At 43.4% G+C, this 17,745-nt stretch overlaps 1 protein-coding gene, 1 long non-coding RNA gene and 1 other non-coding gene across 5 annotated transcripts; 2 read left to right on the top strand and 1 right to left on the bottom strand.

Annotated features, from left to right (window-relative positions):
* Window positions 1-465: 465 nt before the first annotated feature.
* On the bottom strand, window positions 466-10,076 carry GLRX5 (glutaredoxin 5). 2 transcript variants are annotated; one of them, XM_063793109.1, is made up of 2 exons: window positions 9,568-10,076; window positions 466-1,125 (listed from the first exon to the last, which is right to left on the bottom strand). In XM_063793109.1, exon 1 carries the CDS (start codon window positions 9,984-9,986, stop codon window positions 9,570-9,572), a length of 417 nt encoding a protein of 138 aa, XP_063649179.1. In that variant the 5' UTR covers window positions 9,987-10,076; the 3' UTR covers window positions 466-1,125; window positions 9,568-9,569. The 2 variants fall into 2 exon arrangements, with proteins under 2 accessions (XP_063649179.1, XP_001154482.1); XM_001154482.5 differs by having other exon boundaries at window positions 9,692-10,072.
* A 376-nt stretch (window positions 10,077-10,452) lies between these two features.
* Window positions 10,453-12,171, top strand: LOC134808317 (uncharacterized). 2 transcript variants are annotated; one of them, XR_010151025.1, is made up of 3 exons: window positions 10,453-10,561; window positions 11,299-11,389; window positions 12,022-12,171. It is a non-coding gene; the product is annotated as an uncharacterized LOC134808317 (long non-coding RNA). The 2 variants fall into 2 exon arrangements; XR_010151024.1 differs by lacking the exon at window positions 10,453-10,561 and having other exon boundaries at window positions 11,265-11,389.
* LOC112205476 (small Cajal body-specific RNA 13) lies at window positions 11,453-11,727 on the top strand. Its single transcript, XR_002939429.3, has one exon. It is a non-coding gene; the product is annotated as a small Cajal body-specific RNA 13 (non-coding RNA).
* Window positions 12,172-17,745: the final 5,574 nt, after the last annotated feature.

The raw sequence follows: 17,745 nt of genomic DNA, 5'->3' as shown, positions 1-17,745 counted from the left end.
GGCTCTACCAGGCCCCAGTCTCGGGATGCAGAAATCATGGAAAGGTCTTATAAAGACACCAGACACTGGGAGAATCTCTGCCACAATTCCAAATTATGTCCTCTTTTAGAAAGTCCCCACTTTTTAAGAAGTAAAATACTCATTAAATCCCCTAGCTCGGTGGACTGTTGACGATGTCTCCCTATCTAACTGTAGCAGTGTGCCAAGCACAGGGCTCCAGAGATAGGCAGGTGGGGCCGCCTCCTCCGGCCTCACCCACCTCTGCTCCCTCCAGCCCACCCACGCCTCCAGCTGCACAGTTGACTCACCATCCAAACAGCTGCTTCCCCCAGAAAGTAGACCAGGGCTCGATGGCAATTCTTGTGGCAAATTTAATAGAAGAATATGAGACTCACCCTTACTTCCCACACATAAAACACTGCAGGCACTCCAAATCCTTACAGACATATGCACTTCGGAATCAACTCAGGCATGCACAGCATCCCTGTGCTGGAGTTTATTTTAAAAAACAACGCCCCAGTTATCACAGTTTCTTTTTTTGTCCACCATTTTCCATAACAAAAGAAGCTACACAAAATTTGGGGGGAGATACTGTCTTTGGAGACTGTCACATTTGCAGAGGGGTCATGAATAATGATTCCAAAGCTCCTATTTAACTTCTGAATCAGGCAAAGAATAAGTGACAATATAAGAATGAATTTTGTTTACAGCAATATCATAATACAGCATTGAATCATTACAGTGCAGTGGTTGTAATTAAGTCCACAATAAAATATTCTTAGCTCGAACACCAGACCAACTAAAATCACCAACTGCTCACGAACCAAAATGATCAGTGCAAGCAGTTGCGGTCTCAATAGTGAAAACCAAAATGGGTAAGGCTTTTCTGGCAGTGAGTCTCTGACATGAACAGCTCCCTCTCTGCTCGGCGAGGACTTGGCCGCCCTCACTTGGAGTCTTGGTCTTTCTTTTCATCTAAAAGGGCGGAGTGGATCCCCAGCTTTTTCAGTTCTTCCACCAAGTCCCCATTCTGGTGCATCTGCAGAAGAATGTCACAGCCCCCTACAAACTCGCCATTGAGGTACACTTGCGGGATGGTGGGCCAGTTGGAATAGTCTTTAATGCCTATGGAGAAAGAACATTTATTTGTTATTTAAATGGTAAAAGCTGAACCATTCATGACTAAATATGACCCACTAGTAGCAGACAACCCACTGTCCCTCCCTGGCTTCCCCCAATCTTGAGAACACTGTGCTTGCCACTAACAGCATGAGTTTTTGTGTCAAAGAGACCAGTGGTTAGGCCCTAACTCTTCCAATTACAAACCGTCAGCCCTGAGACAAGTCACCTGACCTCTCATCCTGTTTCCACCCTCATCTCCCAAGGTTTTTTTTTTTTTGTGAGAATTAGGTAAGCAAGATTCTCAGTAAAATACCTGATACATTGCGGACCTCAGATTAATGGCAGAGGACTGGACTGGATAATGCAAGTCACATAAGATACATAAGGCCAAAATTCTCCATCTACCAGTCAAGCTTCAAGCGAAACAAAACTTGAAGAAATGTCACAACCAACTTCATTTCCAAATGGATCCATCACGGTAATTCATGGCCAACTCGGGCAATCCCACCTGTGCACTTTTCATGACTGTGACTGTCTAAGTTGGTGCAGGCCGTCAGTCACTTCTCCTCGAGATGATGAGTTGTTGAGTTTTTTGTTTTTTTTTTTAATTTTTAACAATTACTTTTACCCAGGGAAAAATCCCTGTCCCACAGCTATGGGTTGTCAGTTCCCATCTATCCAGCCACTGTGATGGGCTCTCTGTGGAGTGGATGATGAGGCTCTGTGCAGAACCCGAAGTGACTGGTGAGTCTAATGAAGGCCCAGAGCTCAGCAAGGTCCCTGTCCAGGGCTGAGGGGTGGGGGAGTGAGACCCGCTCTGCTCTTAAGCGCTCACAGCAGCCAAGAAACCAACCAGCATGCATGTGATCAGTCCTGTGTGCAAATGGCTCTGAGGACACACATGAGATGAGGGACACTCTGTGACAGCGCAGCTGTGCGACTACTCTGTTCAATTCTGAGCCACAAGGATGATGACTATAACAAAATGGTAAGAAAGAAATGTGGCTTCAATCTTCAGACATAAAAGATTACTCTTAACATTCCTCTTCATCAGTCTACTTCCTTTTCTACTTGTATGTTGAGATGACTGTGCTTTCAAAAACATAGTCGGCCATTAAAAAGCCTGTATTGGTCATGTTAAAAACGAAGATGGTCAAAGCATGGCATATAATAACTAACACTTATGTGACACTTTTATATTTACATAGATAGATATTTTTAAATGGCCAAAATGAGCATATGGATAAACAAAACGGAAAAGTCAACAGATTATTCAAGTCCAGTACAGTTTACACAAATCGATTTTTATGTAAACAAACTAAAAATACAAAAACTTGCTCTTGATACCCTATAATTTATTATCAAACATTTTCCAAATAAAATTACTGATTTCAGTTATATCACAAGTCCCAATATACAATTTATTTTTTTCTTAAAAGTTATTGCCTTATTAAAAAAACTGACTTTGCTCTAAACGACAGCCCTAAAGAAAGCCCCTGAACCAAGGGCTTTATCTGCCTTCTCCAGACTTCACATATTAAGAAAGGGTTACATTGCTCTAGGCCTCCAAAAGGACACCTCTCAGCCACTCTGGGTGCTAGTAAAGAAACAACAGCTAGCTCTTTGGCAGCTGCCAATAAAGGGTAAATTCCATTAATCATCAAAATGTCTTTATAATGCCAAATATCTAGACATAGTAGAATACCCTGATGAATTCAAGTTGTTCATCATGGTGATGTTTGATGCTCCATCAACAAAAACAACTAGCATAATTTGTGTGTTTTTTTACTTTCTTCAAACTCTGTCCTCAAATACAAAGTCTATCAAAACTCACTTTTTACAATGATGCCGATTACAAAACTTTTACCTTTATGATGACTGAGAGCTGGGTGCGAGAATTAAGAAATATTTAAAGTAAACATGAGCTTCTTTTCATTCTCTTCAACTTTCTTAAATACCTTTTATACAAATGAATCATTTATGTGCATGAATGACCTGTTTTGTTTCAATGAATAATATATTGTGTGAAGCTTTCCATGATAATCAATTTTTACTGATTTATTTTGGTGGATGTCTATAATTTCTGAAACACACCAAAAATGGAAATAAGTTTGCTGCCTGAGAACTACCCAAAACTACATGTTTTACCCAAAAAATACATGTTTTTAAAGTAAAATTGCTTTTCATCAATCACTTTTATAGTATCACACTCAATTGAAGCATTGGGCTTGCCTCATTGATTAAACTTTATGTTGCTGTTGATCATACGTCCTGACTACGAGAGAAGGGGAGACCCCCAGAATCCTTACCACCAAAACTATCAAAACAAGCAGGCTTTCAGACATTCTCAACACCCAACACACACAGCCACATGCAAGTGATACTAACTTCTCATGAGCCACCTGCCTGTTCTTGACAGCAGCTGACGGTTTATCAAAATTAAACTTTGCTGCTCCTTTAATTTTTAGATGAATAGGTGTAATAGGCAGCTGGCATCAAGGCCAAACGTTGGCACCCTTCTTAATGACTATGCTCTTTTCCATTTTTAAGAAAGTTGATTACCAGTTTAAATATTTAAGGAAATACCCAATTGCTTCCTATAGAGTGAAGTGAGAAACTCCTAATAATAAAAGACTACTCTTCATAAGTTGAATATTAAAATGAATCCTGCGGATCCACAAGTAACTGTTTAAACATGGTTAATCTCTCTCACACTTTAGTTTTCAAAAACTGCAATATGCAGTGGTAGTTCTTACAAATATCACTTGAAATTAACTCAGAATCAGAGAGCTACTCCTGAAAATTAGAAAATCACATCCAAGAATGAATTTTAATGATAATCATTATTTCATATGTGATAGGCAGTGGTGATTCCATCTGGGGCAGAAAATGCTGACTGCAAAGTTATATGGCAGAGTAACATTAGGAACTGCGAGTTAGGAGGCTATCTTATAAAGTCAGTTTACACGCATCTAATGCTCCACCAAAAAAACCCATACAAACAAATTCATATTCCAAAGTATCAACCCAGAAAGAGTACAGAAATGTACTTTAAAATTCCCTTCCAGAACTTTCAAAAGGTATTTTTCAAAATTCATCACATTCAGAACACTGGACATTACTCCTGATTTGGACACTAAATTACGAGAGCAGCATAATCATAGTTTTCTTTCTTTTTATTTTTCCTGGAAGAACTTCACTACAGTAGCTTCAGAATCTGATGTGAGTTCCAACTCTGTCTCTTACCTACCAGACTCTGTGATCACCACCTCTGAGAGTCACAATTTCTTCATAATCTCTAATTTAGAGAATGGCGTTAAGTCGAGATAAGATGATCTGAGCTGAAAGCATGGAAATCAGTAGACCCTCACTAGAGGAAAAGCAAGGCACAGGGCAGAGTGGGCAAGGCACAGGCTTAAGGATCAGTAGATCTGGTTTGCTAGCCTGTAAATGTAGCCTCAGACAAATCTGTTAATCTTTTAGCCTCAGTTTCCTCATCCGTGAAATGGGAATATACTCTACGCCTCACATATTATGAAGATTCCATGATATCTAAGGAATGAAATGAATTGAGCTCCCAGCATAGTACCAGGTACAGTGTGGACATTCTCTCCATACCAACATGCTCCACCACCCACCCTTCACAGTAATGCTTTTCTGAGAAAGACAGGCAACAGAAAAAGCATAGGAAAATAAAGCACGAAAAAGTGATTAAGTATACCCTAAAGTAATAAAAACGCCATTCAGGCCAGGTGCGGTGGCTCACACCTGTAATCCCAGCACTTCGGGAGGCCAAGGCTGGTGCATCACCTGAGGTCAGGAGTTCAAGACCAGCCTGGCCAACACGGTGAAACCCTGTCCCTACTAAAAATAAAAAAATTAGCCAGGAATGGTGCCAGGTGCCTGCAATCCCAGCTCCTTGGGAGGCTGAGGCAGGAGAATCGCTTGAACCCGGGAGGCAGGGGTTGCAGTGAGCCGAGATTGCCCCCTGCACTTCAGCCTAGGCAGCAGAGTAACACTCTCTCAAATATATATATATATATATATATATATATATATATATATATATACACCATTTATTGAGTTAAGGATTACTGAGTTTCACACTCTTTAAGCGTTTTACAAAAATAATCTTATTTAATCTTTACAAAAATCTGACAAGGCAGGTACAATTATCCCTACTTTACATAAAATGAAGAAACTAAGGCTCAGAAGGGTTAAGTAACTTACCGAAACTCACAGTGACAGCGCAGTGAAACCAGGATTTATATCCAGGCTTCCAGGAGTACAAAAGCCCAGACTCTTAACCACATGCTACCTGAGTCCCTCACCAGAGGTGGCCTCTACCCTCTGGCTGCCATCTCACTCCTGCCCATGAGCTACAAGTGCACTGCACACATATCTGCAATATATGAGACTGTTTTATGCCTTTAACATTTACATATACAAATGGTATTATGCCATAATTACATGTTTGCAACTTGCTTTTTGACTAAATATTGTATTTTTGAGATTCAGCCATGTTAAATACATCTAGATCTAGTTCATTTTAACTACAGTTTAGCTTTCCATCATATGACTAAAGTTTATTTATCTGGGCTGCTGCTAATAGACCAAGATCCCTTCCTGTCAGTTTTTCATTATTGCAAGCCATGCTGCAATGAGCGCCAACACAGGTATCCTTACACAGAGGTCCCCAACCTTTTTGGCACCAGGGACTGGTTTTGTGGAAGACAATTTTTCCATGGACCAGGGAAGGGTGGGGATAGCTTCGGGATGAAACTGTTCCACCTCACATCATCAGGCATTAGTTACATTCTCGTAAGGAACGCACAACCTAGATTCCTCACGTTTGCAGTTCACAATAGAGTTTGTGCTCCTATGAGAACCTAATGTCGTCACTGATGTGGCAGGAGGCGGAGCTCAGGCGGTAAAGCTCGCTTACCCACCGCTTACCTCCTGCTGTAAGTCCTCGATCCCTGGCCTGGGGGTTGGAGACCCATGTCCTAACACACACATGCAGAAGTCAGTGTCTAGGCCAGGGACAGATAAACTATGGTCTTCAGGCCAAATCCAATCTACTTCGTAATTAAAGTTTTATTTTCATAAATAAAGTTTTATTGAAACTCAGCCTGCTCATTCATCTACATATTGCCCATGACTGACTTCAGGCTATATAACAGCAGAGTTGAGTAGATGCAACAAAAACCACACAGCCCACAAAGCCTGACGTACTTAGTCTCTGGCCCTTTACTAGGGTAAGTTTGCAGATCCCCCTCTCTAGAATATACACCTAGGAGTCACGCAGCTGGGTCTTAGGCTCTGTTCACCCGTAGCTTGACTGGGTACTGATAGTTACTCCTCCAAAGTGTTGGTACCATTTTATACTCCCATCTGCAGCATACATGTGCACCACACAAGCACATACACACAACTTGTTATCCAACTTTTAAGGTTCACCAGCATGACATGTGTTTCACTACTGTCTTCAATTCCCTGATACTGAAAAGGTTGAGCGTATTTTCAAATGCTTAATAAACATTCAACAACAGGATATGGTTATTTATTCAACAAATCATTTGAGTCCCTATTCTGTCACTGTTCCAGATGCAAGGACTACAATGATGATCTAAATCGGCAGCAAATGTTTATAATGCCTTTAAGGCCGAGTTTGCAATATAATGATAAATAAAAGCAGTATTTATTTATTTATTAAAATGCTCACTGAAAGCTTGCTTTGCATAAGCGGTACACACAGCGCCACAGGCAGTGGCATAAGACATATTCCCTCGTCTCTGGAGGGCAAAATACTATGTATAGACAAGCATGGTCTCAATGTGTTAAAAAAAAAAAAAACTGTTAGGAACTAGATCTAAATGTTAATACAATAGTTTCCATAAATTACAGGTGATTTTCCTTCTTTAAACTTTTCAGTGTTTTCTAAGTTGCTTCCATGAGCATAAGTTCCTTTATTAAGACCAGGATTAGGAAATGATGATGTCAGTCTACTGGGACCTGATCCCTTTGTGACTGTCTTCTGTGTGCACTCCAGATAAAAAGAGAAGGACAAGAAGGTCTTGAGAAGGCCAGAACACAATGCTGCCTCATAGTCACCTTTGTTCCTTGGGTCACAGTCTCAAGATGTGTCTGTATCACACTCCTGGGAACCCAGTACTCAAAACTAGGAAAGAATGTTTTCCTCCGGTTTAGGCACTTTGTAAAGTTCAGGTCTCCTTGGCATAAGAACCAACAAAAGGCCAGTTTTGCAAGAGCTCCGTTCCTATTACTAGAAATGACCTTGGATCTGGTGTACAAACATAGTTTCGGCTGGCAAAAGCAAGCATCGGACAGCCCATTAGTTGCTCTTGGTAAATAAAGCTGTATAGGGAAGAGGGGAAGAGTCTTAATACCCTGGCTGAACTAATCCCCATTTGGGGAACGTGCTTTTACCACCCTGCCCAGTCCAAATGTTAATACTTACTAATCTTTACTTTTCTAATCAATAAAAGAGGTATGTTATACTCAATATATATGCAACACGTTTATTAACCAAAATAGCAATCTGATGAAACTCAGTGGTCAAGGAATGTAAGGGTTAAATTCCTGTTGCTGCTGTTTGAAAACTTAAGAAAGTAAGCTCAGAAACCAGACACCAGACGTGGATAAAAGACAGAAAAATAAAATGTTATCAGTACATATTCGTATTTTTGCTCCTACTTTCCGTTTACTAGCTATATTCCAGCATATCTCATTTCCAGTTATATTAAACAAGAGAAAATAAATTCACAAACCAAAGACCCTCGAAACATTATACTAAGCGAGATAACAACACAACTTTTTTACTAGTGCCATATTGGCAATTTGCAGGGGACTCCCTGCAAGGTCTCTGTCAAAAGACTGCAAAATAGTTACTCCTCTTTTAAGCAGAGAAGCTGTCTTTGAAGGAAGACTGCAGGTCCCTTGCCTTGCACATGATAAAACTGAGCCCAGTAACTGGTGGCATACTAGTTGACAAGGAAGACAAAAGGGTCATGAAAATAACACATGGTAATATTACATATACGTGGTAATTTGAACCTGCCCTCTCGACTCCTCAACTTAACATGCTTTCTAGGTCCCACCCACCACCACTATCACCTACAGCAAATGGAGGATCAGTTATCCCCAAGAGTCTTTAAGGACTAGATAATCTGGGAAAAAATACATTTGAAAACCATAAAGTGCTAATACGAAGCCAGCTACCATTTACCGGGTGCTTTCTGTGCCAGGTAAGATAATACACACTTTCTATAATTTTTACTTTGGCTTCCTAACAAAAACTTTGCCAGATTGTCTCATTATCCTCAAATGCAGTTGAGTGACTTAAGTTTTACACCTGATTAGCCACAGAAGAGGATGTCAACCCAAAGCTTTTCCAAACACCAGCCTGTCTCATCATTGTAAGCAATGACTATGATTAGTAATTTCAAATTTAGAGTAACAGAAAACCTGGCACCTATTTTTAGCACACAACTGGCACCTCTTTTTAGCTAGGGACATGCAGGGACTCAGTCACTGAAAGTCTCTAACTGGGATGCAGGTACCCTAAGTCACTCCCTAGAAGGAAAAGGTACAGCCTTCCCAGTTTTCCACCAACCCTGACCATCCTGGCCAAGGAGCAGGCCCTTGTGCCTGGCCTCTTCCTCCTCCCCTACTCAGATAAGACTGGCGAATGCACGTGGAGTACTTGGAAAAGATGCTTATTAGCTGCAGCCTTCCCTCTCCCGGCCTAATCCATCTGGCCCCTGGTGCCCTGGCCCCCTGGGCTCCAAGGCTGAGCCAGTGAGTTAGCCCAGGGCCCAGGAGCCAGGGCTGCTTCTTTTCCCCACAAACCTCTCCAAGCCCTGGCCCACATAAATTCAGCCCTGTGCTTGAGTATCTAAAGCCAAATGTCATGACTCTTCCCCGACAACATAGATCCCGACTAAGGTCAGCCGACAGCTGTCCCAACCCTTTGCTTGTAGCAACCACAGAGGATGATGCTTGACACCCTGAGCCGTGAGCCAAGCGAGATCAGCCTCCGACCTCACTAGCCTCAAGGGCAACCTCAGCCCTCTCCCCACCATCGACAGCCCTAGACCTTACCCACGAGTAGGCCAATGGCTTCCAACCTCCCCAAAGTGTCCGCGAAAGTACCTATCTCACAGTGGGTCCTTACTATGAGTTTCCTAACCGTGCAGAGCAGTCAGGCAGCGGGCCACCCTCCTCCGAGTCAGTCATTGACAAATCGCCCCGAAACGCCTATATTAGCTCGAAGTGAGGATAAGTGAACCTTTAGGACTTTACCTACTGCTCAAGTTGGCAACAGTACAGAGCCCCAGATCCTCAAGACCCAGTGAAATCAACTACACCCTCAGCCCAGACTCTACTCCAGGGCAGTACTCCTCGCCCTAACCCGGCTCGAACCTTCAGACAGACCCCGGCGGATGGAGCCCCGCTCCCCAGCCCGGCGCGGCGGAACCCCTCGGCCTCGTGCAGCGATGCTCCTGGGCCCGGGGCGGAGGGCGCCTGCCCGGCACACTGGCCTGACCTTGTCGGAGCTCGGGGTCGTCCAGCACGTTGTAGGCCGCGTAATCGCGGACGCCGTGCAGCCGCAGGATCTGCACCACGGCGTTGCTGAAGCCGCACTGGGGCTGCTCCGGCGTCCCCTTGAGGAAGACCACCACCTTGTCCTTCTTCACCAGCGCGTCCAACTGCTCCGCCGAGCCGCCGCCGCCCGCGCCCGAGCCCGCCGCCCGCACGCCCGGACCCCAAAGGCCACCGCCGCCCGCGCCGCGCCCCCAGCGGAGCAGAGCCGCCGCAGCTCGGCCGAGGGACCCGCTCATCTCCGCACGCAAGCCGGAGCCGACGACGGCCCGGGCCCACAGCTGGCCACCCGGAGTGCTCCCCGGCCCGCGGCAGTCCGACCCGCCCCCTGGAGGCCCTCATTGGGCCGGCTCTAAACTGCCCTCCGTGATTGGACAATACTGATCAGTAATTACTCGATTCTACCAATCACGTTGCTCGTCCCGCCCGGCAGGTAGGAGGTGGGCCTTATGCCGGAGCCGCATCCTACTGCCTTACTATTGGTCGTCGGCAACGCTTTGTTAGTTAATTGGAGAGACTGGATGTCCATCAGGGTCACGCTTGCAGGGCAACGAGAGGCAAAACAAGAGGGAAGACGACTTTCCTCCTGTGAGCCAATGAGGCCAGCTGGGCTACCCCGAGACAACTGGGAGAGGCGCGGGACTCGCCCGTTCCGCGGAACGCCGGGAAGGGGTCACCTCCTGATGAAGTTTCCGGTTCCGGTGTCAGCGGCGGTTGAATTGCCATGGCAACGCGGTGGGCGCGCGCTTGTCGTGTTGGTCTCTTGGGAGGTAGCGGGGCTAGGCCGGGCGGGTATCCGCCTCTCCCAGCTTAGGTGAGCGTCCCCGGGCGCCTCCGGAGCGCCGCGGCCGCATGCAGTTCGTCGTGGCGGGGAGCCGGAGCCTGACCGGGGTTCCAACGCTCGGGCCGTAGCCTTGGCTCCTGGACTTTCCCTGGCTCCGCCGCCATGTGGGGAGCTGAGGCTCTGGGGCTTCCGCCTCCGGCGCGCGATTATTTCTCTAGAACAGTTTTCATTTTTAAAATTTGTAAAGCGCTTTTGCCTGTGTGATTTCCTCTGGGTTTTTTTTTTCTTCCTTTTTGTAGAGACGGAATTGGCGGCGGGGGGCGGTGGGTGGGTGGGGGCGATGTCTCACTTTGTTGCCCAGGCTGGTCTCGAACTCCTGGCTTCAAGGGATCCTCCTGCCTCGGCCTCTTAAAGTGCTGGGATTACAGGCGTGAGCCACCACCCCCGGCCGCCTCTGAGTTTCCAGCCTCGTTGGCCCTCCAGCCTTTTAACCTGTTGAGCCTAGGATCAGGAAAGGTTTGTTGAATGGGGAACTAAGAAGTGAATTCGTTCGTTCGACAAACGTTTCCTGAGCAGCCGCTGGGTGCTAGGCGCGGTGCCAGCGCGGAATGTCCAGGGAGACCTGGTGCCCAAAGCTTGGACCCAGCGTGAGAAATGAGAAGCAGATACAAAGCAGTGTGGGAGTGCAGAGGAGACAAAGCAAGCCTCATTAGGCCCATTGCTTGCTCTGCTCTCCCTTGTACTTACCAGTGCTTGACAATATACAGTTATTTACTAGCTTGGTTATTGACTTCCTACCCGGCACTCAACTTTATTCACTGCTGTATCCTCAGTGCCTAGGACGATGCTTGGAACGTGGTAAGTGCTCCTATTGGCGGGAAGAATAAATCCGGAAGAGCAGGACCAGTGGACTTGCTACATAATCTGTAGTCTTGGAGCCGCACAGGGTTGGTGGTACCCTCGAGGACACCAGACTTGCAGAAAAAGCATACTCCAGAGGAAGCTGAGGCATGCCTGCTCGAGAGCCAGCTGTTCCATGTGCAATTTTCCTCTGATAGTTACTGGTCACTGTTGCCACGGTGATAATGACTGGGCTGTGTCATTATCTATCCGCCAACAGTAAGAGAAGCTTTGCAGTCGAGATATTGTTTAGCAGATGGAGTGTTTTCTGTTGAACACTAAGTACTGCCACAAGTTACTTTTTTTTTTTTTAAACTTTGAGTATTTTTTTACAATGTTGCTGGAGGTGATCTGTTTATGCTTTGGGAGTGTTCGAATTTAAAATCAGAAAATCATGTCAGTGAGTGAGTCTTTCAAATAATCCTTCGGCATGAAACCTGAGCCTAGTAAACTATGAAAGTAAACTCGGGACATTACCCGAAAGTCTCAATGTCATATTTTCACCCCCATCAATATTATTGATGATTGCTCATTTTCTAATGTGGGACCTGAAATTTACCAGGTGCTTAAAGAATCTTTTTGTTTTTCAGATTCATTGATTCCAGGTAAATCAGAGGAACAAGCAACATGAACAGAAATATGTAGAAAATGCTATTATGCAGAAGCATAATTGTTGTTTCAGAAGTCCAGCATCTGGTGCACTTAGCAATAGAGAATATATTAAAGTCTTTCCAAAATAACCTGTTGTTCCTACCTGTGTTGTAAGTGTTTTGTTTGTTTTTAAGTAAATATTGGTGATTTGTTGCCAAAAACCTAAACTGTTTATTGCTGTCAACTTAAATAACGAACAGAGAGAGGCTCTCTCAAAGAAAATGGCATTTATTCAGGAATAGAGCATTGCAATGAGAAAATGCATGTGATAGTTAACTGTGTGTATCCTGGGAGATAGAGGAAGACAAAGGTCTTTAAAGGAAAAATGAGGAGGGTTACATAATTGTTTTGAGATAATTATTTTTGACTACAAGGATCAGTAACAAAGGTGACACCAGTCCCAGGTTGGACAGGCAGGTGCTCGGCAGGCATTGCAGAAGTATTTTTTGTGTAAGATTGAGATGGCCTTTGTGCAGGATTGTGGTTTTGGAATCTTCTGTGATCGTTTTTGCTATCAGGCATTTATGCTTGCGAACTCTTTATGGCCTTCCCTGTGTCTATTTTGATTCCATCTTTCTCATTGCCCACTCTAAACTGTCTAATTCTGCTTTTATGTTGACTGAGATCGGGAGAAGAATTTGCAAACTTATATCCTGAGACAGAACAGTAATAAGGAGTATCGTGTTCCTTACCTAATGTATAATATTGGGCTCAGAAGCAGTTGTCTTTTTTATTTGTTGAACGTTGTATTAAGTTGAGAATGCAGCTGCCATTAAAGATTAAGAGTAATCCTTGAGAAGGAAGAGTACAAAGCCTGTGTTTAGCTAAATCATAGTGAAGTTGCCGTGTTTTTGTAGAATATGATAAGAACATACAGTGTGTGAAATGCTAAGGATATGGAAAAGCATGTTGGTGCTCTTTCAAGGAGCTATTTTGATAGCATGACCAAGGGCAGGAAACAGATCGTGTATCTGAACCAAAGAAATTGAAACAATACATCTAAATTTAAATTTTTAATAAAACAATCCAAAATATAGTGAAATACTTAGCACCAAACGTCAGTGATCTTAAGAAGCAAAGAAAACAGTATTCAAAATACTTCGTCCAAAGTATCAGACTTTTGCATAAAGTTTGGCATTTTGGTTTTGAGATTCCTCTTTAGTCCTATGATGAAAACATGACAAAATATACATCTTAAATAAACAGTTGTCATCAGTCTGCATCTATGACCAGATGTTTTGGGTGTTTTGAGTAAATGGCCTGTCTTAGCATGTGATGGCTTCCTGCCTCGTGAACATTAGTGAAGAGGTGAGGGTGGGAAGTACTCAGAAACTTCTGAGAATCCTGGGATTTGAGTCACAGGATTGGTTAAACCCCAAACTAAATAATCATGCCGTGTAAACATGCTGACTCAGGCATCCTAAAAATGTTTTTCTTCCTTGTGTTTATTTATAGATAAGGCTTTACTATATTTGGTAGAACTCCTGTTTTCTATCCACTTCTCCAAAAACAATTTCACCATTGAATTCATAGTGTAAACCTCCACATATCTGAGATAGCTTCTTCCGTTTATCAGCCCCAAATGAAGAACTAGAGTTCAGATTATTGAACTGAAGGTGATGCTTTATCTGAGCACTCCACATGTCAGTGTTTCTGTACCTTTACTTTTTTAAAAAATTATTTTTTAAAAAGATGAGGTCTCAGTAGGTTGCCCAGACTGGTCTCCAACACCTGGTCTCGAATACTCCTCCCGCCTTGCCCTCCCAAAGTGCTAGGGTTACAGGTGTGAGCTGCCGCACTGGCCCTGTTCCTTTTATGCTCAGTGCTGCATTCTTGTTTGTTCTTAGAAAATGAGAGGGTGTATTTGCATGAGAACGTGTGGTACAGAAGTGTCTATCTGAGCTGGCCAGAACATTCTGCAAATGTCATATTAAGGGCAAAGTGGCTGCTTGGATTGTACAAGGGGCCGAACCACCACGCATTCCTAAGCTAAAATAGCAGATTCCGTTGACCTGAGCTGGAACCTGAAAGCTTCCTCTGTGATGCACTGAGCTATCATCTAGTAGTTTTAGAGCATCACTGCAACCCTGGAACTAACTGGATTCCCTGACAACACCAAAAATAATGTAATGTATAAGAAACTGAAGCAAAATGCAGCCCTCAGAATTTTTCTAGTCCCTATTGTGGAGATAGAAATGCTTGTTGGATTTCGACTACCTCTATCTGACAAGGCAGCTGGTTTATTAATACTTCTTTGGCCGAGGCTTTGCTCATGACTGCCGCCCACATCTTGGAGACAGGAAGGCAGGCCAGCCTCCACTGTGTCACACAAGTCCTGCTCCCTTCGCCCGCCCTGAGTCACTGGGTCACTGAAGAGAAAGGGCATGCTGTAGATCTGGTTAGTTCAGTCTAGAATAGACCGTGGGAGATAGGTGAGCATTTATGAAAAGCCCAGATGCCATGACAACCCAGTTTTGTCCTGGAATTTGGGTAGAGGTGTAGTCCTGGGTTCTGGTCCTAAACATCGCTGAGTACTTGAGTTCTTTTTGATTTTCCTCAGATTTTTCCACATCTATTTTCCCCTTTCTGGATTTTGGAAAAATCCAAATTGATGTCTGCCGAAGTTTGTATATAATTGAAGAATTTCTTCATATAAAGGCTGCAGCGTTGTAAGAAATCTGTGTGTACTTTCTCTGCTCATAAATACCCCCAAATGTTATCATCTTGCATAGATTGTACTTTTTTGTTAAATTTTTGTGTGTATACATGAATTCATTCGAACCATACATTAACCCTAGGATAACAGTTCTCAGACATTTTGGTCTCCAAATTATGTTTTTTTCTAATATAATATGTTGATAGACATTAGCACTTGTGTCTCTAAGTTTTGTTGCCTTCACATGCAATTTCTGTTTTCCTGCTGATTCATAGCATCACCAACAAGTCCTGTAGAAAATCAGCTATCCCAGTTATCTTTGCTGGCTCTGCATATATACTAGATACACAGATGATTTTTGTGCTTTGTAAATTAAAATGACAAAAGTTCAATCCAGAGATCTAATAGCTGGACGTGGTGGCTCACATCTGTAATCCCAGCACTTTGGAAGGCCAGGGCGGGCAGATCATCTAAGGTCAGGAGTTCAAGACCAGCCTGGCCAACATGGCGAAACCCCATCTCTACTAAAAATACAAAAAATTAGCCGGACATGGTAGCAGGCACCTGTAATCCCAGCTGCTTGGAGACTGAGGCAGGAGAATTGCTGTAACCCAGGAGGCGGAGGTTGCAGTGAGCTGAGATCTCGCCACTTCACTGCATACTCCAGCCTGGGCAACAGAGCGAGACTCCAACTCAAAAAAACAGACAAACACACAGAAAACCAAAAATCTAATTAAAAAAATCTAAGCCTATAGCCTGCTGTTTCTGAAAGCTGTGTTCCTCTTGTCCCCACGCTGCTTTCTCGCATTGAGGGCCAAGCTCCTCGGCTGCGTGCCTTGAAAGTCATACACCTGTTGGACTTCATTCTGTTGCGAGCCTTATTTAATAACAAGGACATGGGCCTGAATCATATCTCCCAGAAAGTGGTATTGAGAATTAAGTGGTAATCGTAAAACTTGTTAAGCCTTTTGGTTAAAGGTGATGAAAGAATTGTTTATTTTCCCCAACTGCCTGTTTAATGGCAGTGTTTTGTAGTATTATGTGTTTCTTTTTTTTTTGACAAGCAGATAGTTTCTATAACTCAAATTATTACATTCCAGAGACCTGAAAAGGTCCCTAGATCGCAGAATAGAAAGAGTAAGGAGGCAGTGCTGCTGTGTATCCAACCTGTTAGGAAGATTTATCTATTAGCAGAAGTTTATGTCTCCCTCTGATAGTCACTGAGTTTGCAGCCAGAAGAACATTTGGGAAATTTGTTTTCTTTTGAATAATTGCTAAGATGTATTGCCAAGGCCATAAATACACTTTATCATGAGTCAGAATTTCACTTTGTACTTCAGTCTTTGAGCTTTAATAATTTCATGCCTTCAAAATGCAGTCTTGCTATTGTGGGAACCCATTGCTCCAGCCTTCTTCAATCGTTCATCTAGGCCTGGCGCAGTGGCTCATGCCTATAATCCCAGCACTTTGGCAGACCGAGGCGGGTGGATCACCTGAGGTCAGGAGTTCGAGACCAGCCTGGCCAACATGGTGAAACCCCAGCTCTACTAAAAATACAAAATTAGGCGAGCATGGTGGTGGGTGCCTGTAGTCCTAGCTACTTGGGAGGCTGAGGCAGGAAAATTGCTTGAGCCCAGGAGGTGGAGGTTGCAGTGAGTCAAGATCGCACCACTGCACTCCAGCCTGGGTGACAGAGCAAGACTCTGTCTCAGAAATAAACAAATAAATAGAAAACAGTTAATCTAGCAAAAAAGAAATTCACCCCAGTTTAATTGCAGGGAGGGGAGGGATGATTCAAGTTAGAAATGGGATGAGGCATTAATTATTCATTTTCCTTTGCTGGCAAAAAAAATGGAGGATTTTAATTTTTTTTGTTCTCCTTTTACAGCCAGAAAAATCCTATTTGCTAATTCTAAACTTAATATTTTTTGAAAGTGTATCCTAGTGAGATATTGTTAATTGATATCAAATTTTAGTGAGCCACTGTTTCAAAGAGTTTTAATAAAAGACTATCAAAAGACTGGGTGTGGTGGCTCATGCCTGTAATCCCAGCACTTTGGGAGGCCGAGGCAGATGGATCACCTGAGGTCAGGAATTTGAGACCAGCCTGGCCAACATGGTGAAACCCCACCTCTACTAAAAATACAAAAAATTAGCCGGGTGTGGTGGCGGGTGCCTGTAATCCAAGCTACTGAGGAGGCTGAGGCCGGAGAATCACTTGAACCCAGGAGGCAGAGGTTGCAGTGAGCCAAGATCACGCCATTGCACTCCAGCCTGGGCAACAAGAGCAAAAGTTCATCTTAAAAAAAAAAAAAAAAAAAGACTATCATAAAACAATTACATTTTGTTTAAAAAAAAAGGAGTTTTTTTTGCATAAGCGTTATTACATAGGCAAAATTGGGTGACTTGAGGAGAAGCTGTTATATTGGCAAACCTTCTTCCCTCTCCAGATAGACGGTGATCTGGCATTTTCATATCATAGCTGTATGAGTGCAGCCTTGAGGGGACATGCCAGTCTCGTCGATGTGAAATCAATGGGATATTCCCGTTGGTTCATCTCTTCATACCATGCAGCCACAGATCCGTGATAATCCACACATACTATTGGCTGTCTAATTACAGAGCAAATAATATCCTCTTACTTGAAGGAATTTTTACTTGTGTTCAGAAAAATAACACATCTTTCAAAGTCATTCTGGTTTTGAGAAATACATTTTATAATAGAATGAGTCTCTGTCTTTCCTGGCAAGGCAGGTAGGGGGCACTAGTCTATTTTACTGAGGAAGCTGGGGCAAGAGCCAATAAGGGCTGCCCCTGTAATTATACATTCTCTGGGAATTAATCATTTTGCTCAATTCTAGGAAAAGTCTCTCAGTTCTTACCCAAGTGCTATTCTTATTTTAGGGAATAGCTAACTTACTTAGTTTTCTAATATAACCACAACAGATCAGAAGCAGTAAATTTTAAAAGGCTAACACTAAAAGCAGAAAGAAACAATGACTGAACA

This window comes from Pan troglodytes, chromosome 15 (assembly GCF_028858775.2).
Source record: "Pan troglodytes isolate AG18354 chromosome 15, NHGRI_mPanTro3-v2.0_pri, whole genome shotgun sequence".
Classification (NCBI taxonomy): Eukaryota; Metazoa; Chordata; class Mammalia; order Primates; family Hominidae; genus Pan; species Pan troglodytes.
The sequence above is the reverse complement of the archived record's forward strand: the minus strand, read 5'-3'. Positions and strand labels throughout refer to the sequence as shown.